This window comes from Artemia sp. Qi Xiang Cuo, chromosome 14 (assembly GCF_049724085.1).
Source record: "Artemia sp. Qi Xiang Cuo chromosome 14, ASM4972408v1, whole genome shotgun sequence".
Classification (NCBI taxonomy): Eukaryota; Metazoa; Arthropoda; class Branchiopoda; order Anostraca; family Artemiidae; genus Artemia; species Artemia sp. Qi Xiang Cuo.
Window position 1 is genome coordinate 60,028,747 of NC_142807.1, and position 24,569 is coordinate 60,053,315.

Consider the following 24,569-nt stretch of genomic DNA (forward strand, 5'->3'; position numbering starts at 1 on the left):
GATGCCGGCCTATAGTCTGAATATGAAGATAAGCTTGATAAATTTCTGTCTAGTTGTCAAACCGACAATTTTGCTGTTTCGGTTGCTTCTGTACAGCAAGCAATCCAACGCCTAAGGCGTAAGAAATCTTCTGGCATAGATAAAATGAGCACTCTTCACATTCTGTATGGAAACGAGCTGCTGGCAAACCATATTGCTCTTTTGATGCAGATGATTGTTACCCAAGGAGTTGTACCTTCTTCTTTTTCAATTGAAGATATCACTGCAATTCCAAAAAAACGTAAACTTGCTACCCAGCGCTCGTCCTTCCTCCCTATAACAGCGGCTACTACCTTCTCTAAGCTTCTTGAAATTCTGTTTATTGACCATCTGAACGCGAAATACTATGTTCCATCTTACCAATTTGGATTCCAGCCACGTCTCGGTTGTGCCCCCGCTTTGTCGGTTGTCGCGAACACATTGATCGGTGCTGATGCATCAGGTGAAACTCTTGTGTTGGCCGGGCATGATGGTCGTAAAACGTTCGACTCTCTCATTCACGCCGCTATGCTACTCCTTGAAGCAAAACGTGGAATGAACCCTTCATATATCCGAGCTCCTAGAGATATGTATTATGTCTTAAAGTTCGCCTAATACTTCACCCATTAGCTCAAGTTGACGGCTCTCAAGTCTACGCACCAACCCCTAACATTTTTGTCAATGTCGAAAAAGGTACCCGTCAAAGTGCTGTTTCTTCCCCTTCACTCTTCAATGATGGAGTTCTCAATGTACAGTCAGCTGATCCAACATTTTTCATCTTTGCCGATCTTGATTTATCTCTTGTATGTTATGCAGACGACATTATGAATTTGAGCCGCGCTATCCGGCGCAATAGCAAGATTTTCGCAACGCTACAATCTGAATATGCAAAACTAGGTCTCCAGTTCAATGCTGAAAAGTCCGAAGTTGTATTCTTCAACTGGAAGCAAGTGTCGTCTAGGAATTAGTATTCCTCTCGGAATTAGTAGGATTAAGCCAGTAGATCATATCACCTACCTCGGTCTCCCCATTGGTTCGTCAATAATGCACACACGACAACTATTAATTGCTCATTTTGAACGTAGAGTTGGGTTATCATATGCTTCTTTTGTAACTAATAAGTTATGCTTCAACCGCCGTCTTCTTTCGAAACTTTTTAACTCTGTCACTCTACCACATTATCTGTACATATCGTCGTTTTGGAAAATTCTCACAAATTATGACAAGTCAAAAATTCGTTAAATTTTCTTCCGGTTCGCAAAATATCTTTTACGTTTTCACTCTTGGACCCGCAATTCTTGTCTAATTAGAAAATTCAGCATTGCTGACCCCATTATAGCTGTGGAAAAGTAAATTTGTGCTTATAATTCCCTTTTAACGAAGTTGAACCATCCTTGGTCGTCAGTACTGGCCCAGTAGTTAAGATGTATTTGTTGTTGTTTTTTATGTCTTTGTTTTCGCGCTTAGTGTAATTGTTACAACTTTTCAACTGATTGATAATTTAGTGTCTTTTCGTATAAGTCCAATTTAAATGACGCTGGTTATTCTTACTGTTGGTGTCAATTTTTCTCTGATAATATATTACGTATATTAATAATAATTTAATTGTTTATTAATTATCGGTTCATTTAAGCATTTTGCTTTATGTAAAGATGTAAAAGGATCCGTGATTGAATAATTTCCTTGTTTCTTATATCTATGTATATCGGAGTAAATGAATCATTTGTTGAGAGTGATCTGATTTCAATACTAGCGGGCGAAAGTGTCGTTTAATTGTTTTACCGTTTCTTGTCATATTTATGCTAGTTGATATGATTATCTACTGTATATTTTTGATTCACTGATAATTATTTGGGTTAATTATTTTTTACCGATTGTGGCTTGATGCAACGATGTTCATATTGCTTATGTTTGTACAGTATTTAAGAGCCTAAAAACAAGAAACAAGTTGCGTACCTGCAGTGCAGTGTATAATTGAGTTTTTCTTTCTCGTTTTTGTAATTTGTTCTAAGAACTGTTTTAGATCTTAGCTCCAGCCTTTGTCACTAAAAAAACTACATGTATAACTGCTAAGTTTATGTGTACTTCTTCCTTTTTTTCGCTTATTGCTCTGTGCTTTCTTTCTTTGTATGACGGGTTTTCCAACAAATAATAATAATAATTATATTAAACAGATCATATATTAAGCAGACAAGAAAAATCTCTAGTTTAAACAAAACGGAGGAAATTTGACTTTTCTTCTTCTCTGATAAGATCTTTGATTACTTGCTTCAAAACAGCTTCTTGTTAGATCGTAGAAAGCGTATTAGCGCTCCCTAAGTAAAGAGCGATGTGAGCACAATGTATTATTTTTTGTTATTTTTTTTTTACAAGGGCACTTTATATAGAAGAAGTTGTCGTAGCAACATTGAAAGGAGCTCGTTCGATCGGAAATTTTAAGTTTCAGTGCCCTTTTTAATAGTCAAAATTGATTGAAGGGTATCCCCCCCCCTCCTGACGCTTTTCATTTACCCAAATACATCCAATTAAAGTTTTGATATAGCCATTTTGTAAAACGTAGTTGAAAGGTCCAGTAATTATTCCTTTGAAGATGACAAGCCTCCTTCCATAGCCCTCAGGGTAAGGGCTATACGTTCCGCCCCAGGGGTATATGAGGTTTTGTGGAAAGGGTGTTCGTATAAATCTCAGAGGTGGCTCATTTGATTGGAAATAAGAAGTTCTATTGCTCTTTTTGATAGTCAAAAGTTATTAGAAGGCAACCAGCCCCCCCCCCCACCATCCACACCCATCATTTCCCCAATCGCAACAATTGAATCTTCTGAGACAGCCATTTTGTTAAGTATATTTGAAAGATCTGGTAATTATGTCTTTGGGGATTACATCTACCCTCACAGCCCTCAAGGCAAGGGATACCAGCTTTAGTAGTTGCCCATTATTAACATTTTAGGTTTTTCTAGAAAGGGTGGTCGTATATCGTACAAACTTTGGATGCGGTACATTCAATTGGAAATCTGGAGTCCTACTGTTCTTTTTAAAAGTCAAAAGTGATAGGGGGTGACTAAGAGGGAGGCATTGAGTACCGGACATCCCCTTTCATTTACGGGATAATTTCTGTTCGTTTTAAGTTTTAATGTCGCTTCTTGCTTTCATTTGAAAAACTTGTTTTTTTATTTAATTTCTGATCGTATTTAAAATATTACAAAAATACAGAGAACTGTTTGATAAACAGTTTTTAAAACTTTTTGATAAAAATTTAAATTACTTTATGTTAAAATTATTTACGTTATGGTAAAATTCAATGTCATAGTCATAGCTCTTGACTTCACTACTGACTAAAAGAATTAAAAAAAAAAAACAAGTTTTTTTTAACTGAAAGTAAGGAGCGACATTAAAACTTAAAACGAACAGAAATTATTCTGTATATGAAAGGGGCTATCCCCTCCTTAACGCCTCGCTCTTTACGCTAAAGTTTTTCATTGTTTTAAAAAAATAGAGTTGTGAGAAAGTCAAACTTTAGCGTAAAGAGCGAGGCGTTGAGGAGGGGACAGCCCCTTTCATATACAGAATAATTTCTGTTCGTTTTAAGTTTTAATGTCGCTCCTTACTTTCAGTTAAAAATTTGTTTTTTTTATTTAATTTTTGAACGTTTTTGAATAAATGCAGGTTTTGATCTTGGCCCACCGTACATGAATAATTAAAACAAAATATTCATATTAATTTACTTTTATTTAGTTAAATGGCTTTCTCGAAACTTGTTTAATTTTATTTACGAACGTTTTTATTAGTAATAAATATACGTAACTTACGAATTAAATTACGTAACGACCTTCTATATTCATATATTTTTAATACGTATATTAGAGGGTTCGCCCTCTAGTCAATACCTTGCTCTTTAAGCGAAATTTTGAATTTTGTTCCAATTCCTTAAAAATGACCGCTTAATCACAAAGGCCGCTAATTAGAATAAATAGCTCTTATGAAAGTACTAAAAAACCTTTGGCTTAAAGAGCGAGGTATTGACTAGGGGGTGAACCCAATCATCAAAGGCCGCTAATTAGAATAAATAGCTCTTATGAAAGTACTAAAAAACCTTTGGCTTAAAGAGCGAGGTATTGACTAGGGGGTGAACCCAATCATATATTTAATATTTTCTGTTCGTTTAAAGTTTTGATGTTGCTGCTGTTGCAGTTGAAAAACTTGTTTTTTTATATTTAATTTCTGATCTTTTTTTAAATAATGCCCTCCATTTTTTTGGTCACTTAAAAAGGGCACTAGAACTTTTAATTTCCATTCCAGCGAGCCCTCCCACGATAATCTAGGACCACTGGGTCGATACGATCACCCCTGGGGAAAAAAACAATTTGGATTAAACTTGATGAAATTTATATATTTGAAATCAGTATTAAATCTGATTCTTTTGTTGTATCTATTTGTATCAAAATACCGTTTTCTAGAGTTTCGGTTACCATTGAGCAGGGTCGCTCCTTACTTACAGTTCGTTACCACGAACTGTTTGATAGAGTTGTGAGAAAGTCAAACTTTAGCGTGAAGAACGAGGCGTTAAGGAGGGGACAGCCCCTTTCACATAAGGAATAATTTCTGTTCTTTTTAAGTTTTAACGTCGTTCCTTACTTTCAGTAAAAAAAACTTGTTTTTTTTATTTAATTTTTGAACGTTTTTTAATAAATACAGGTTTTGATCTTGGCTCACCGTACATGAATAATTAAAACCAAATTTGCATATCAATTTACTTTTATTTGGTTAAATGGCTTTCTAGAAACTTGTTTAATTTTATTTACGAACGTTTTTATTAGTAATAAATATACGTAACTTAAGAATTAACTTACGTAACGAACTTCTATATTCACATATTTTAAATACGTATATTAGGGGGTTTACCCCCTAGTCAATACCTTGCTCTTTAAGCTAAAGTTCGAATTTTGTTCCAATTCTTTAAAAATGACCGCTTAATCAAAAAGGCCGCTAATTAGAATAAATAGCTCTTATGAAAGTACTAAAAAATCTTTGGCTTAAAGAGCGAGGTATTGACTAGGGGGTGAACCCAATCATATATGTCATATTTTCTGTTTGTTTAAAGTTTTGATGTTGCTGCTGTTGCAGCTGAAAAACTTGTTTTTTTATATATTTAATTTCTGATTTTTTTTTAAAATAATTCTGGGAAGTCCGGCGTCCCCTTCATAGCAATGTCTCTTCCCACATGAAAACTTCCTCCATGTAAAGATCCTCCCACATAACCCCCGACCATCCCACCCCCACTACCAAAAAAAACGTCCCCTCTGAAAACGTCTGTATACTTCCCATAACCAATACTATAAGTTAAAATTGGGTAAAGTTCATATCTTTCAGCCCTCCTCCCGGGAACTTCGGGGTATTAAGTCATCCTAAAAGACATACTTATAATATATTCGAACATGCTGAACAAAATGGCTATCTCTAACTTTTGATCGGGTGACTTTGGGAAAAAAAGGGCGTGGGAGGGGGCCTAGTGGCCCTCCATTTTTTTGGTCACTTAAAAAGGGCACTAAAACTTCTAATTTCCATTCCAATGAGCCCTCTCACGATATCCTACGACCAATGGGTCGATTCGATCACCCCTGGGAAAAAGAAAAAAAAACAAATAACCACGCATCCGTGATCTTTCTTCTGGCAAAAATGCAAAATTCCACATTTTTGTAGATAAGAGCTTTAAACCTCTACAGTAGAGTTCTTTGATACACTGAATATGATGGTGCGATTTTCATTCAGGTTCTATAATTTTTAGGGGGTCTTTCCCCCATTTTTCGAAAATCAGCCAAATTTTCTCAAGCGCGTAACTTTTGATGGGTAGGACTAAACTTGATGAAACTTATATATTTGAAATCAGGATTAAAATTTAATTCTTTTGATGTATCTATTTGTATCAAAATACCGTTTTCTAGAGTTTCGGCTACCATTAAGCCGGGTTGCTCCTTACTTACAGTTCGTTACCACGAACTGTTTGATTGGGGAACAACCGATTTTGAACCGGTGATCTCTCGATACACAGAACATTTCAATGACAAATACTATTTGTAAACAATATGGGCAAATTTCAAAACTTACAGCCCTTTCCAGTATGTGAATAGGGTAGCCCTCCCCTCAAAACCTCGCTCTTCACACTAAAACCCCCCTCTCCTCGACACTTGCTTTTCAGACTAAAGTTTTTTAGTACTTTAAAAAAATCTTCTAATTGTTCTAATTAAATATCTCTTGTGTTTCAGGGGGCGCTATTAAAGAATCGGGAGGAAATTCAGACATTAGCGTAAAGAGCAAAGTGATGAGGAGGGGGTAGCCCCCTTCTATACGTAATAATTTCTGTTTGTTTTAAGGTTTAATGTCTCTTCTTAGTTTCAGTTGAAAAAATTTGTTTTTTTTTAATTTAATTTTTGATGTTTTTTTTAACAATACTGAGAAATATTGCTCCACCAAAACAGAAAAACGTCTCTCCTCCACACACACAGAAGGTTTTAGACAATTCAGTCCCGGTGAAAATTTATCCAAGACATTTACCCTTTACATCTCCACACGTGGGATTGAGTCGACAAAGAGAAAGTAAGGTAAATAAAAAGAATCTCGTATCTGGGTTCTGGGTCTCGTTCTGGGTCGGACGTACTACAGTACAACAATGACCGAAAACTTGCGACAGTTGGCAACCCTGATCCAAATGAAGAAAATAGTTTTTTCAGATAAAGCTTTTCACACCAAAAATACGCCAGATCAATCAAACTATGCCTAGATTTACGCTTGGTGGCATAACTCAAAAATATTCCCTTCAGTCACCATCAATACACACCAAAGTATAATCACCTACGGAACAAGCACTGACAAAACCTATCCTCTCCACACAAAAAAGTAACCATTTGTATACCTATACGAACCTGGCACCTAAAAACCGTAGTTACACAATTCATCCCGGTCACTCGTCGCCTGAATCACGCTCTAGCATAATTATTTGCCGGAGCAAAGTACTTTGGCTCGGAACGATTAAGTGGTGCAACATTTTGCGTCTAGAGGCGCTGAGGTACGCGGGGTCACTTTTGGAGAGTTTTGTCAGCACTTGTTCCGTGCGTGATTATACTTTAATATACACCAGTGTAGAAGGAAACAAGCCCTTAAATCAACGGTGGAGAAACTGAAAGATCTTTCAGGTTGGCCAGTTGTACATCGTTTCTTCAGTAACTTCACAAATAGTAAAACCGTTCAAAAATTGTTGAATGGTAAACTCATTAGATTTCTTCAATTACTACAAAAACACCAGTTTATTTATCCATTTTTGGTAAAACTAAATAGAATATTCTTATTCTTTAGTAATATTGCATAAACAACATTAAATTTTCAAAGTTTGAAATTTATTTTGTTGTCTATTAATTGTAAATTTTTAATCATAAGAATATTTTATCAAGGTAATGAAGGAAGACTAAGCAGAGGATTTCCAAAGAAAGAATCGATAAATTAATGCAGTAACTGAGGGTTGGACTACTCCTAGTTGAAATCCATAAGTTCTTGTGTTTCAGTGTTTTTGAAAATCAAATGGGGCTCAACAAAGTGTAATTGTTAAGCTTAAGGCTAGTATATAAAATCGTAAAAAACAAAAATGTTAATTTTGGAATTACGAGTAAAGTCGTCCGGTTTAAGTTTGAAAAGCTTAGGAAAATACAAGTAAAAAATATTGGTACTCCTGTATAAAACGCACTCTTTTAAATACTGCTAGTTTGGTTAATGCTAATGAAAATAAAATAAAATAGGATGAATATATAATAGTTTAAAAACAAATTTGGGCTATACATTTGCTCATTAGGCGTGGGGGTGTTGGGTAAACCATAGTATATATTATTATGTAACCTAACCTAACATAGGTACCTTCCCCCCCCCTAAGGCCCAAAAAACAACAGTTTAAATATCGTCTACGCAATAAAAACCACGCTATACATTGTATTTACCCTATAGCGGTGTCTTAAATTAACCCGTCAAAACCAGTTTTTTGGTAACTGGTTTCCGCAAAGGAGTGCGTTTAATACAGGAGCACGAAAATAATAAATACAAGTATGACACTTATAAGAGATTTGCGCGCTGTGCTGAATTCAGTAGAAGCCTAAGTAGAACCCAAGTCTCATCTGGCATTCTTTTCCTGTCACCTATCAAATTTACTTCTCATTTCTATGTGATGTCTTTATTGGTTTGGTCTCCTTTTTGGTTCTTATGGTGCTTTCACGCTACACCATTTAACATTTCCCACTAGCAATGCTTTAGACTACGCTATGTTGTGTAACTTTTTGGAGCAATTTTTGTCCATAACATGCCAGTATCAAATAGACTAAACCCCTACATCGAATTTTACATTATGGAGGTCTGTGTTGCGTTACGGAACATGGAACTTCTGGACGAGAAATTAGTAAATTTTGAAGAAAATTAATAAACTTCTTCTAAAAAGCCTTTAATGCCGTCTTAAAGTTAGGTCGGCGTTAGCTCAAGTCAACCTCTGGCAACAATCATAAGATAAACATAGAGCTTCAATGTTCATCTCCACTCAAACTTATTAATTTTCGAATAAAATACATTCATTCACATTTTATGACCTTGAGATTGACGTTGCTCGTGTACATAATTGCCATGAACTAATTAATTGATTGACTAATTAATATTAATGTCGGCCTTGAAAATTAATTAATTAATTTTACAAATGATTAATTGATTAATTAATATAAATTTCGGCTCTGAGATTAAACTAGCATCTGGGTAGTGTAAATAATTGTGATGAGCGTGATAATTTTAAACAATGATTGCTATGATAATATAAATTTTCACAGAATCCTAGTGTGAAAGAACTTGTTTTTTATGCGTGAAAGGCAGAGGAGTACTAGTGAAAATGTTTGGGGGAGGGGACAATGGGTTTTACTGACTGGCAAGTTATTTTAACCGACTGTTTTGGGTGATACTGCTTTTAAAACTACTTGTTGTTTTTTTTATTTTACTGACAGACACTGATCTTCTTTCAATGATTTTACGTGATATCATCTGACCAGCTGATTTACAAAAAAAAAAAGTTTCAGCCAGAATATTAATGACACTTAACACCACTATTTTAACGGCTCATTTTTCACATACTGGCTGAAAGGACACTCCTAGTGAAATGGTATGTATTCGAAAGTCGCTTTAGACAGTTAGAGCGTACTGACTTCCTTTTGATAATTCCAAAATACAAGGCCATATCCAGGGGGGATGGTGTTAAGGGGTTTGAATCCCTCCCCCCAAAATGTTTCTCCGGCTCATAAAAACGTAACAAAAATGAATATAAACAAATTATGATGCGTTTTTAAAGTCTTTTTTTTGTACCCTTAGGGTTTTCAATTAGATATAAAATACCACTAATCTCAAATAAGTATATATTGAGAAACAAAATTTCAACTCAGTCATTTACACAAAATTAACATAATTTAAATTAAAAAATATTATACATTTTTAATTGAGTTTTGATAATGGAGCAAAAGCATATTCTATACGGTATTCGTTTTTTCCACTTCATTTTTGTGATTGCTTGTCCATATCAAGTTTACTTTTCTTGCAGGTCTTGACCGACATTTCTGCTTTTGCTTACTCACTATTTTTCTAATTTTGTAGTTTAATTTTTTTATCTACTTATATACCTCTTTTGCAGTGTTGAAGGCATAATTCTTATACTACAAGCTCAGAAAGGTCCCAGTTGGCAATTATTTTTCTTTCACCAATTAAAGTCAATTTTCTAATAGACAAAGAAACCGTAGCACTTTAGTGCGACGCTTTTTGGCTTTTCATGGAAAAGTGTAGTTTTCTGTGTCGTACGTACTACAGTACGACAATGACCGAAAAAGTCCGACAAAAGCACAAAAGTGCGAAAGTTGGCCACCCTGTGGCAAAGCTACCCACCACTAGAAATGAGCCTGAGAAAATCTGCGTACTGTATGACAAAAGCGCAAAGCACCACCAGAGGGGGAGTAATCTTGATACCAGTAACACCACCAGATTCAGAAAATAGGATAACTCCAATGCACAAGTTTCAGGCCCCTAGCTATAAAAATGCGAAATTTTGCATTTTTTTGTGAAAGATATGATTGGAGATGCGTGTTTATTTTTTTTTTTTTTTCCTTACGTTAACCAAACCAATAATCCTAGAATATTAAAACAGGGGGGATTCAACGGAAGTTGAAAGTACTAGCGCCAAAATATCAAAAAAGATTGTACAATAGCAAGTTGGTCTTTTTTACAATTTTGGCCCAAAGATGGTCAAAATGCTATTGATTAAAAATCTGACACAGCTGATAGATTTGAACTTATAAGAAAATAGGTTTTGAGCTTCCAAGTTCCAAAAAATATAATGTCTTGCGTTGGTGTATTCCTTCATAAGGATGTACTTAGTTCATATAAAATAGACGTTACTAAAAACAATTTTTAAAAGCTTCATTTAGTTTTAAAGTTGTGCGTAATTGCACACCAGCTATAAGGGGGAGGGGGGTTGCCTGAGGTCTGAAAGTATGCATTTTCATGGCCTTATTTTCAATCTAAATTGATCGTTCAGAGAAATATAGAAAGAGAGACTTGGGGTGGGATTGTAGAATTCAGTTTCCAGTCTCCTTTCATTTTGAATAAAAAATTTTGGACAAAGCCTGATATATGGATTCTACTGGGTCATAGCTCCTCTCTTGTTACAGAAATACTTTAAATGTAACATAAAAGATGACATATGCTATAAAAGATACCGAAAATATGTTCATAGGTAAACAAAGATTCATTATAAGAGGGATCTAATTTATGAACCATCTTACTAGAACAACCGTCTACTGAAGTTTTTTTTTCAGAGATGCTTTTCTACTTTTATGTACATGTATGATTGTACATAATTTCAAAATGACCATCACTGTCAAGATGATCAGCCAAATCTGCTTTTTAAGGCTGTCAAAAATCAAAAGACATTCAGTCTGGTTTCTATCTTCAAGTATCCAACACTCATTTGACTGTATTTATAAAATTGACCAAACTTATGCCAACCTGAATGAGCACTGCCAGGAAATTTACCGGAGAACGGAGAGGGGACGGGCATGTGCTTGTTTTTGCGAAGATTTAAATCGGAATGTTCCTTGTTTTCCTATGTTTTTATGCATCTTTTCATCTCCTCTTGCTACTAAGGGGGGGGGGAGAGATCTGTGGTGCCTCTTGGTCCCTTTGCCTAAAATCAATTTGAATATTTCTGACACCTTACCCATCAAAAGTTACGAGAATATATTTGAAAATATTTGCATTATTTTCAAAACAAGGGGGAAACACTCCCTAAAAGTGATAGAATCTTAATGAAAATCAAACCACAAGAATAAGCGCAACAAAAAACCCTACTGTAGATGTCAACAATTTAGAATGTATCCATTCAGGGGGGAAAATTCCCAGCATTCCGTTTCGGGGAAACATTTCTTATCGTAGTGGCTCCATACATTAGTTCATGGGCACTCTTGCAATGCAAGCAAAAGTTGACGGTATATTTTTACCGAAATTACCCCTTATTAAGTTGTTTACTATAATCATACGAACTTCCTTGTGCACTAATTACTAATTAACAAATACATATTTAGGATCATCATAAGAAGCTGATTTTTTGATCTAATGTTATCAATATTTAGGCTCTTATACTTTCGTTATTGACAAGGATCGTTATTTACTTACCATTCGACTCTGAAGGATTTGATTATTTTTTTGTTGTTATTGCTCGAACCAAATCATATAGCGAAAATGCTTGTGAAAAACTAAAAAAGGGTCACTCAGTCACAAAACAGAACTTGTATTTTCCTTATTAAGGGTCAAAATCTATTGGCAGGCAGCCAACAACGGAGCACAGGGCCGTATCCAGGATTTTTGTTCAGGGGGGGGTTACTAATTTTTGACTTTTTTTGGGGGGGGGGGGTTTACTAATTTTTGACTCAGTTTTCGACTAATTTTACCGATTTTTACCTAGGTTTTACTAATTTTCGACTTATTTTCGAGTCGGTCAAAAATTTCGGTGGGGGTTCAAACCGGGTAACCCCCCCCCCTGGATACGGCCTTGATGGAGCAACACACATTTTTCCGTGTTTTTTTCTATTTTGCTCTCTTTCCTTTGGTTTCCTTATAATTACTATATAGTACCAAATTTTCTGGGGGGGGGCATGGCCTTCTTGCCGGCACCCATATTATTTAGGGTTAATTATTTGAAAATTTATAGATTATGCAATTTTAATTTCAAAAGCACTGTGGCTCAGCCGTGGCTATACATCAAAGGGACAAGAGCCCTCCTTTAACGCATGGAACGCTTTCTATTCTGCATCGCTTTTCATCCAGGGAATTAATTTCTGCGTGGCTGAGATGGCTCTGAGTTTTAGGTCTTAATTTAGGATGTATGCTGAATAGTGCTAAATTAAGGGAAAATACTAGTGAAGTTTCTTATTCTAATTGCTATTAGGAATTTCATTGCTGCTCCGATTAGGGCAAGACTTGAATTTTATGCAGATCTATCCTTTTTGATAAATTTGACAGATCTCCTGGCCCAGCCTTTTCGTAGCCTAAGCTAGGCTTATTATATAATTGGGGCTGTTGCGAAAAAATCATGTAAGAAAACAATTTATGCTTTGTAATATACAGACCAGCCTAGTTGTAATGGTATATACCTAGAGAAGGAAACATGTTGAGAAAACAATTCATATTTGAAAATATTCAGAAATTATTGTTGCCTATATCTTGCTTGTAGCCCTGTTATACATTACCCCCCAGGCCCTTCCCCTTAATGTGCAAACACATAACTGAAATTCGTCCAGAGTACCAGTAAATTTAATAAACAGTGACAAAACAAGAACCAGAAAGACAAGTGACGGGTGACAGAATGCAGTAGAAATATATAATTTGGGCTCTATATTGGAACATTAGGGGAGGGAGCTAGGGGTAAAGTATAGCTGGGATACATGTGAAATGTGTTAGCTAAAATTATTATGCATATTATGAATTGTTTTTGTTTGAAATGTTTCCTTCTCAACATGTCCTTCTCTAGACTATTGTAATTAACACCTTTTAACTACAAGTTTACAATACTTTACCTCCCCCCCATAATGTGCAAATACATAGTCTGAATTATATATGGTAAAATTTCAGACGAGCTACTTTTTGCTATCTTGGAAAGTGGTTAGGTTAAGAAAATGATACTTTCTGGGATGGGTTTACGGACTAAAGTACGTCCTGGGAAGATATTTTGAAGTAGCCAACCCATCTCTGCTTCTTTTCTTTATAGAGGGCACTGACCTTTGACGAACTTTAAAAAATCTTTGTTTTATAAAATTGAAACCTCGCAGAATAGATCTTCTGCTAAAAAAAAAGTAAAAGAACAGTGCTTTCCGCCTTACAACTTTGCTCAATCCAAATTTGTGAACTTTCAGAGATCTAGAAATACATTTCCTAAACTTAGGAAAAAAACTTGCCTATCCTAACTCTGAACAAGCACTGACCAATTTTGTCTTTTTGAAGAGCTGTAGGGTTTGATGCTAAGTCTCCTGTATAGGATACTCCGTTTATCTGCAGTGTCTATGACGGTTAACGTGGATTTCAAAATAAATTATTTGCCACCAGATCAAGTTGATTACAGACATGATTTCCGGATTGAATTGGCAAAATCTAAACTATTAGACACAGAAGAGCGAGATCAAAATACGGGGTTTGGTGTTCCTGAAAATTACGGCTAAAGCGGTGCATAAACGAATTCCTCCTGATCTTGATTCGCTCCTCAAACTGAAATTTTTATCCCCTGTGATTTACTTATCTCAGTTTCAATCCCAATTTGGAGACTTGTCATTGAGAATTGTTGCTACCACTGATCTCAATGCCCTGGAGAATCAGTGGAGGAAACTGTTAGTAGTAATTTATATAAAGTTTCTGAATACGCATACAATTACACATGAATTGCGCAAGAAAAACCCATGGTTGTGTCATTAAACTTAAGCGTGAATATTTTAAAAGTTGGCACACTATAATGCATGTTATGAAACTAAAGACAAGGTTTTTTAAACTTGGCAGGGTATAATGTAGTCAAACATGTTTTGAGAGTATGGTCGTAATAATATAATTTAAGCAGACAGGTTTTTTATCTGTTTTTTATAAGAATTGCACAATGAATGTACATCGTGAGTTCACGCGTACATTTTTTTTTCTTAAAAAAACTGGTATGGTATAAAGTAGTCAAACAAGTTTTGAGAGCATGCACGAAATTATGTAACTCAACATCCGTTTTTTATTCGTCCTTGAAATTCCGTATATAAATGTTCATGCACTACAATTTAATTCCATTATGTTTTAACATATCAAGCATAGTACACTGAAATTTATTAACTTTGAGACAACAGATATTTCTATTTTCAATGTGAGTACAGCCTATTAAATTTCTTAATTTATTTCCAGATAAATGGTATTTTACCAGTAAATTCAAATTTCAGGGGGACTTAGCCCCCCCCTCCAACAATACAAACCCTTAAAATATGATGTGTATAGTCGTTAGAAAACGCTAAGTATCCTTTTTTCTATTATGCAAAACAAAAACCCCCTCCCCTATTGTTTTGTTAGGAGCATAATTCTGTACTTTTACATATCTCGTTCAAAATGTGGCTTTTCCCAATTGTGTGTGTGTTTAAGATATTCCGTCTTTTTCCGATCTACCTAAAGCCATCTGTGTCTTATCATGTTAGCGAGAGTGACAATTTCCAAACAACCTTTTATATGTTCATTATCTAGAACTATTATTACCACATGCCAAAGCATAGTGCCAATAATTTCCTTGAGAAAAAAGATTCTTGTTGTGGTCAATTAGGCGAGAATGAAGCCTTTGAAATGTGATATGTGAGTGATGTTTGAACAATGTCATCAATTTAAAATAGTGTCTAGCGTTACCGTACACTAAACTCAGAATTGACTTTATAAGGCAAATTATTTTATGGCAAGATGTTTTTGAAATCCCCCTTCCCCCCAAACTCAAAATTTTCCAAAATTTTACTTTAGAAGCCTTTTTAAATATTTCTAAAGCGCTAAGACATAGACTCCTACAAATATCACAAGCGGCTTTATAGGCCAAATTATTTTATGGCAAGATGTTTTTGAAATCCCCCTTCCCCCCAAACTCAAAATTTTCCAAAATTTTACTTTAGAAGCCTTTTTAAATATTTCTAAAGCGCTAAGACATAGTCTCCTACAATTATCAGAATCGGCTTTATAGGCCAAATTATTTTATGGCAAGATGTTTTTGAAATCCCCCTTCCCCCCAAACTCAAAATTTTCCAAAATTTTATTTTAGAAGCTTTTTTAAATATTTCTAAAGTGCTAAGATACAGACTCCTACAAATATCAGAATCGGCTTTATAAGCCAAGCTATTTTATGGCAAGATGTTTTTGAAATCCCCCTTCCCCCCAAACTCAAAATTTTCCAAAATTTTACTTTAGAATCCTTTTTAAATATTTCTAAAGCGCTAAGACATAGACTCCTACTTATATCAGAATCGGCTTTATAGGGCAAATTATATTATGGCAAGATGTTTTTGAAATCCCCCTTCCCCCCAAAATCAAAATTTTCCAAACTTTTACTTCAGAAGCCTTTTTAAATATTGCTAAAGCGCTAAGATACAGACTCCTACAAATATCAGAATCGGCTTTATAGGCCAAGCTATTTTATGGCAAGATGTTTTTGAAATCCCCCTTCCCCCCAAACTCAAAATTTTCCCAAATTTACTTTAGAAGCCTTTTTAAATATTTCTGAAGCGCTAAGACATAGACTCCAACAAATATCAGAATCGGCTTTATAGGCCAAGCTATTTTATGGCAAGATGTTTTTGAAATCTCACTTCCACCCAACCTAAAAATTTTACAAATTTTTACTTTAGAAGCCTTTTTAAATATTTCTAAAGCGCTAATACATAGACTCCTACAAATATCAGAATCGACTTTATAGACCAAGCTGTTTTATGGCAAGATGTTCTTGAAATCTCCCTGCACCCCAACCTCAAATTTTACAAAATTTTACTTTAGAAGCCTTTTTAAATATTTCTAAAGTGTTAATACATAGACTCCAACAAATATCAGAATCGACATTATAGGCAAATCTATTTTATGGTAAGATGTTTTTTAAACACCCCTGCCCCCGAAATTCAAAATTTTATTTTACAAGCCTTTTTAGATATTTCTAAACTACTACAAATATCAGAATTGATTTTATAGGGCAAATTATATTATGGGGAGATGTTTTTGAAATCCCCCTTCCCCCCAAACTAAAAATTTTCCAAAATTTTCCAAAATTTTACTTTAGAAGCCTTTTTAAATATTTCTAAAGCGCTAAGACATAGACTCCTACAAATATCAGAATCGGCTTTATAGGCCAAGCTATTTTATGGCAAGATGTTTTTGAAATCCCCCTGCCCCCCAAACTCAAAATTTTATTTTAGAAGCCTTTTTAAATATTTCTAAAGTGCTACAAATATCAGAATTGATTTTATAGGGCAAATTATATTATGGGGAGGTGTTTTTGAAATCCCCCTTCCCCCCAAACTAAAAATTTTCCAAAAGTAGGCCAAGCTATTTTATGGCAAGATGTTTTTGAAATCCCCCTGCCCCCCAAACTCAAAATTTTATTTTAGAAGCCTTTTTAAATATTTCTAAAGCGCTAAGACATAGACTCCTACAAATATCAGAATCGGCTTTATAAGCCAAATTATTTTATGGCTAGATGTTTTTGAAATCCCCCTGCCCTCCAAATTCAAAATTTTATTTTAGAAGCCTTTTTAAATATTTCTAAAGTGCTAATAGATATAGAGTGCTACAAATATCAGAATTGACTTTATAGGGCAAATTATATTATGGGGAGATGTTTTTGAAATCCCCCTTCCCCCCAAACTAAAAATTTTCCAAAATTTTACTTTAAAAGCTATTCTTTTTAAATATTTCTAAAGTGCTAATAGTTATAGCACTACAAACATCAGAATAAACTTTAGAGGACAATTTATCTGTAAATGGGAGGTTATTTTCCTTACTAAATTTTTCTTCCTTTTAAAGGAGGAGGAAGATTCCTACAGTCACTCTCCCCCCGAAAAAAGACCAAGATGGGGTGATACCACATCGATGCAAGCTGCAAGACCATCCATCATCAGATATGCTAGCTCTATTACAAGTTCTCTGGACCAGCCGGGACCCTCTCATGCCAATGTCAGCTCTATACAGACCACTATGCAACTTGGTAGAAAATTCAAGAGGGAATGGATGCTTTCACATAACGTTACTGCTGCTGCACAAGACTGTGAGGTCACCCCCTATCAAGCATTGCCTGGCCCTTCACGACCAATGCAAGGCGAGAATGATGTGGCCCCTACAGCTCTCAACATGCAAGCTGTAAATTTAAATGTGAGTTTTCAAATATTATTTCTCGCTAATGATTCTTTTTCCCAAGTCTATTTGAAGGAGTGTGTGAGCGGTACATGCGCCGTTTATTTTTCTGTCTACCTGAAAATTCATGGAGATAGTATAATGAATAATGCAAATTCAACAACGGCGTAATGATTTTCATTATTTTGTTGTGTGTGTGTGTGTGTGTGTGAGCGGTGCATGCGCCGCATCTACTCAATAACGACGTAATGACTGTTGTATGTGTGTGTGTGTGTGTGAGCGGTGCATGCGCCGCGTCTACTCGATAATTCATTGAGATAGTGCAGATTCAATATAGATGTAATGATTGAATGGCATATATTTCCATATCATTATTTCTTATGTTTGATCCAGGTGCTGTATTTTTTTCAATATACATATCAACTGAATTGTATTTTAATGCTGATTTTGAATATCTTTAAATTATTTCGTTTAATTGAATCCATCAAAAGGTATGAGAAAATTAAGAATTTTTGAAGTAGAAATTCTGAAGTCCTATAATTTGTTTCCACAGCGTGTTTCTATCTGACTTCAGAGACATAATCGCTTATAGGCTAATGGAATATATATATAGGGGTTAGAAACATAATTTCAACCTGTAAGAATATTTCAGCGTGTGTGCGCATGTGTGTGTGTGTGTGTGTGTGTGTGAGCGGTGCATGCGCCACTTATTTTTATGTCTACCCAATAATTCATGGAGATAGTATAATGAATATTTCAAATTCAATAACAACGTAATAATTTTCACTATTTTACTGTGTGTTTGTATATATGTTACTAACAAAATTTTTAATTTATTATGCATTTGTTCTGTAAATAATGCTTTAAGCAAAAAATATTTAGTTTAAATAATTCTAGGAGGAATTGAGTTTTATGGGATGGTATGGAAAAAGATGAACATGATTTTTCAACTTTATGAAATAATACTGATTTTACATAGAAAATAAAACCTTTTTTCTATAGATTAATGATATAGCACCGCCATTGAGTGATGAGACATCAGCATTTACTGGATTAATTCTATCACCATCAATGGAGTTCAGAGAGGAACCTTCATTAGTTCTGGAGAATATGGAGTGGCATAGAGGTTTTCTTAATGATATTTTTGGGGATATGGCTAGCCTAGACGACTTAGCTTGTGATATTGACATGCTTGAGGACCCGGACTGGGTAGATAGATTTATGCTTGAGCATCTAGGCGATGTTACTAGTGCAACTGAACCGGGTCCTCATAAGGAAATTCCAACACAGGACAATACAGGCTGGCTCGATAAATTGTCCCCAAACACCTTGGAATATGTGCTATCAGGCTTAGGGCACCTCATGCCATCTCCAACCAATGTAATTGAACAGACGGGGGGTGGTGTTATTGACAATTCTGTGTCCCCCCCCACCATTCTACTTAATGATATAGCTAGTACTAGTAACAATACACAACAACACCAGTATCCCCTCTTCCAGATTTCTTTCTTTCAAACTCTGCCTTGCATCACATAAAGTTCTACTGCGCCAAATTTGGTGATCCTTTCAACTCTCCAGGGTCGGGGGATATAATAACAGCTCCCTCGACCCGTACACATTTATATAATAATATTATTCGAGCAATTCTTGAACAACCGATGGGGGCGTGGGAGGGGGGGGTCAGTTTAAAAGCCTCAATACCACTAAAAATATTTTTTTAAATGAGAATGCGAGCGAGCTGTATTCAAAATAAGTGCACAATGATTTGTTTGCATTTTATCCGAATTTATCAATTTTGGGGGAGTTTTTTATAATTTGGGATATTATTATTAACTGTATTTGGGAAATTTTTCACGAGGGGGGTAGTGGATCTGTGGTTTTATGAATTGAAAGTTTAAATGTTAATATATGTAGGTTTATAAAGGATTTTGTTGTAAGAGATGGGCATGGTGAGAGGGATACAGTTTTAAAATATTATTTAAATTTAGAGGGAACTAGGGTGGTACAACGAATCTATTTCGATACGAGGCTACAGTGTTTAAAGTATCAGTTTTTAATTGCCACATACAGACCTCTTCAAATAGATGCATCTATGAAAAAGTTGTATGAAATGGCAGTTAATGGTAGGGAGGGTTCAAAACTCCCAATAGTAGATTTTAATTGTTTAAATGGTCAATTTCCCGTGACACTAAAAGGAATAGATATTTTTGATCGGACTAATCCACACTTAAAGATTGGTGTCACGGTGTTACAGTATGAAACAGAATTTGAGGAAGGCCAGCGTTCCAATAAGAAGGGTGTATTATTTCCAGTGCGGGCTCCTTCAATTGAATCAGTAGAACATTGGGTGTGGCTTCTATACACCCCACCCACAGACTCCGATTCAATTGGTCATTTTAATCCAATTACGGATATTAGTAGGGTTCTAAGTGAGCTTAAACATCGGAATGTACGTTTTTACTGTCCAACATGCCTCTCAAGATTTTGGACTGATTTAAAGTTAAAGCATCACATGAAACACTGTAAACGTCATGGATACCAGGCTGTGGAGACGGTAAGCGGAGATAGAGCGATCTTACGTATAAAAAATTTCTAAAAGACGCTCCTGCAGAGCACTAAGATCACTTTAGACTGCGAAGAGAAACTGACAGACGTGTGCGATCCGTCAAATTCAAATCGTGTTAAAATACCTGAAGCCATAGGGGTCTCTTACGCTCACGCACAACGAGATTCGAATAATACCATGCAAGTGCTAGATGTAGTTGAGATGTTGGGTGACGGTGAAGACTTCATGCGCTCGGCATTGGTCAGTCTAATCAAAAAAGCGAATTGTGCAATGTCTCACCTTCGTTACACAAACTCTACTATGTTCCTATGACCAGATGACAGATTTGAAATTAAAAATCTTACACTGTGCGGAATTTTCAGGGTGGACTTTAATGATGGTGCTCGTACTGGGGGGAGGAGGAAGGTGATCAGTCAGGATAATTAGCGTAATGAAATTAAATCGTGATGGGTTAACTTTAGAGGAGTAGCACATCATTCATTAAATTTAAAAGTTAGACAAAAATATTTCGTACATGTTTTTATACACAATTCCAATTACAACTTAAAGTTTGTTCTACCGGCGTTGGCCCGCATTGCCAAGGGGGGAGTTGTAGATGACGCATGGATAGATGGTTCTTTTTCATATAATATCATACCCAAATCATCGGAGAAGCTACTGCTGCTAGAATTCATGTGGAAAACAGTTGACAAGGGTAACACGTGCCTGAATAAAATCCATTTTTTAGACTCTTTTAGCTTCTCTCTAAATATTTAAGTCAATTGATTCAGGTACAGAAAAGTGACAATTTTGACAGCTTCCCCCTCCTCAAACAGGGTTTCCCCGATGATGAAATGTATGATTTATTAACATGTAAGGGTTTATATCCATATGATTATTACAACTGTGGCTCGAGGCTAGATGAGGTGTCACTACCGCCCATTGAAGCTTTTTACAATTCTCTTACTGAGAGTCAGTGCACCACTAGCGACTATGAATTTGCTAAGAGGGTTGGGGCAAAGGGTGGATGTAAAAATGGGTGGGATTACTGTAAACTATACTTAGCCAGTGACGTATTGATTCTTCTGGACATTGAGTGCAAAAATACGGATACAATCTATGGGGAATTTGGGTTGGAATTAGGGTTTATTTTTCCACTCCTCATCTGGTGATGGACTTGATACTTAAAATCAGCAAAGAAGAAATAGGTCTGATCACCGACGTGGATCAGTATCTGTTTGTAGAGAGATCAATGACGGGTGGGTATGTTATTCACGGGGATCTTAACATGAAAACTGATCCGAGTGGACAGCACACCGATGAAAAGTCAGACGCAGTTTGTTTGGATATGAATTCTCTTTACCCATTAGCAGTTTCTCAATACTTTTTGTTGTGTGAATATTTTAAATGGCTTGAAAATCCGTATGATTTAAATTCCTCTGACAATGCTAGTATTGAGGAGAATGGGGCAGATGAATGGTTTTTTGAAATTGACGGTGAAATACCCATGGAAATCCCTGACTCGGTAAAAGACTTTGTTTTTCCATGCATGAATAGACCGGTGGGTAGGGACTCTCTGAGTCACTACAATTTTTTTTTAGTATAGGACTGGAGTTTGCATTTGGTACCTTCAAAACAAAAACTAACTACCGATTTTAATCCTAAAAATACTCTAATCGTTCATCATTTGCTAATGCACGGGATTGTATCCAATAGCTTCCAAATAAAAAAGATTCATAAAGCACTCCGATTTCATCAAAAGCCTTACATAAAAATGTTAATTGACAACTTCTTCAGAAAGCGTTCACAAGCGAAAACGAAGGTTGAAAAAGAAGACTATAAATTCATTTTGAAGTCAGCTTTCAGTAAACTATGTTAAGTTGAAGGAAAGAAAAGTCGATGTAATATTGTAACCAACCTCCAGGATTTTGATCTAACCAGCTTAGATACAAGCTTTACAACATCCTCAATCATTGTATCTAATATGATGGTCCTACATCGTAGGAAAAGAAGCATTGTTTTAATTAAAAAAATTGGAGGTGGAAGTGCAATAACTGAAATATCCAAGAAACTCATGTTGTCATTTTATTATAATGTATGCGATGTACATTAGCCGATTTAGGGACAAGTTCAAGTGTATTACGGGGACACTGATTCACTCCTGTTAAAATTCAAAACTGAAAGTCTATTGAATGATTTTGAAAATGGCGAGTATATTAGCTCACGAATGGACCACACTAATTGGGACAAATCCCTCTACCCAGAGCTAGTGAAACGCCAGGCCCCAAATCAATTGTTAATGCTAAAATCTGAAACGGGTAGCGATCTGATATCCAGTGGTGTGTTTCCTGGTCTGAAGGTATACTGTGTGGAAACGCACAGCAAGGATATCAAACAAGTTTGCAAGGGGGTACCTACACACTATGTAAAAAATAACTGCAACATGAGTGTTTATAGAAACTGTGTGGAACGTAGTTCAGTCTCGAGGGCGAAAGTAATGGTAATTTGCTATTTAGATTAAAAAAAATACACAGTTATAGTAGAGTAAAATGCCATAATGGTCGTACAGTAAAATTTACTTTTACTTCTGTTTGTTGTTGAGGTACTGAAACCCATTATTTTTTTATTAACCGCAAGTGTTTATTTTTTATATTAAAGAACACCACTCGGTATCGAAAAATGAACTTAAATTCATTAAAAAAAAAAGAAGTTTAAATTGAATGGGAGGTTTTTTTTGGTAATTGGGTGTTTTAAAATTCTTTTAAATTCTTTTTTTTCTATATCACAAACAATTGTCAATGTGTGTGTGTCTGTGTGCAAGGCAGATCAATTTCCACTATTTAATGCCCCCGGCCCGGGCCCCCCCCAGCGGGCCCCCCCGCTTCTCGGCCCCGCGGCGCTTACCGCGGCGCTTCCGGGCCTGCCGCAACGGGCCCCTCAACCACCGCAGCGGCCACCCCCGGGGGGAGGGGGGGATCCCAAAATTTAAAATGCTGTAAATAAAAGTGATATTATTTCAAGTGCTTTATTCTAATATATGTTGTATTTTTTATATAAATAAAAAAAAGTGTATTTATTTAAGTGTTTTTTCTCTGTGCCTATGTATATGTTGTATTTTTTCTTATAAATAAATAAAAAAAAAGTGTTTTTTTTCATTTTTAATGTGCTTTTATTTTCAATGTAATATTTTTTTAGTATTGTTACTTTTTTATGCATATAATAAAAGAAAATATGATTCTTTATTCGTCTTCTTCTTCTTCTTCTTGAATGAAGTAGTAATAGGGAAATTATTTAGTCATTAGACTGCCATGGTCTAAGTTAGTTGTCCAGCTGATCTGTTGAAGGGAACATGTATAAATTTAAAACACCATCCAGATCGTTTCTGTGTGGGCCCTCAATGTCGGGAAAAACAACCCTCTCAACTAAAATAATTTCAAAATATGGAACAACGCAAGTAAAAAAGCCGAAAAAAATCTTATGCTGCTACAGTATCTGGCAAGAGTCATACGATAATATCAAAGCTCTTACTGGTATAATGGGTTTGCTGCAAACATAGTTCATACAGTTTCTTAATGTTTTCAACATTATTGAAGCGAACTCATAGCTGATCATTGACGATCTGCCTCAATCTATGGAACACTGGTCCCAGGAAATTCTACAACTGTTCACTGTTCGCTCTCATCATGAACAGATTTCTGTTACTTTGGTTCTACACAATCTCTTTCATCAGAGCAAATGTATGCGAACACTTGCATTGAACTTCACCTACTATATTATCTACAGAGATGTTCGTGATTCTAGCTCGCTAATAACTCTCAATAAAGAGATATATCCAGGTACCCCGAAAATTCTGCTCTCAGCATACAATCAGGCAAATAATAAATCCCACGGTTACATCCTTTTGGTTCTGAATCCAGATACACTCGAGAATTTATCCGTAGCTCCTGACTTATTCGACGATAAAATTACAGTATATCTCCCCTTGTGCACCATAACGAGATTTTGGTCGCTATCGTGAGACTGAATAGACTACTTAAAAAATTACATCCGTCTTTTGGTCTCTGCAGGTGTAAACCACCACTTAAAACAACCATGCTGAAAATGGTATTGACAATGATTTCATTAATGTAATATCAGAATTTTGTTTAAATTTGACCGAGGATAATGTTCCACTGCCAGAAGTAGTTAAGCAACAGGCAAAGCAACATCATTCCATTGTAAGAACATTGGCCTCTAAAAACAAAGGAAACAATTTTAAAAAGACATGACTTATTCAGGTGGGCGGCAGCTTTTTCACACTTTTACTGCCAATAATTGCAGGACTTGTAAATAGTTTTCTCTAAAGAGAATGGGAAAACCCTATAAATTGACTCCGATAGAACTCGCTCTCTCACCCGTGGAACACTTTGAGAGCAATCTGAGTAAATTCCTTGACAATGAGAATATTGAGGATGATAAAAAAACTGATTTTACTTCAAGATGTACTTTGCCGAGTAGAGAAGAATCAAACCGATCGTGCGACAGTCCCTTCTGCTGGTCTTAATCACAAAAAATAATCATATCCTCA

At 35.6% G+C, this 24,569-nt stretch overlaps 1 protein-coding gene across 1 annotated transcript; it reads left to right on the forward strand.

Annotated features, from left to right (window-relative positions):
* The first annotated feature begins 210 nt into the window (after positions 1-210).
* LOC148944709 (uncharacterized) lies at positions 211-633 on the forward strand. Its single transcript, XM_089100002.1, has one exon. The coding sequence runs from the start codon at positions 211-213 to the stop codon at positions 631-633; it is 423 nt and encodes a 140-aa protein (XP_088956128.1).
* Positions 634-24,569: the final 23,936 nt, after the last annotated feature.

Coding starts and splice junctions, on each gene's coding strand:
- LOC148944709 (XM_089100002.1), top strand. CDS start 211: ATGATTGTTACCCAAGGAGTTGTACCTTCTTCTTTTTCAATTGAAGAT.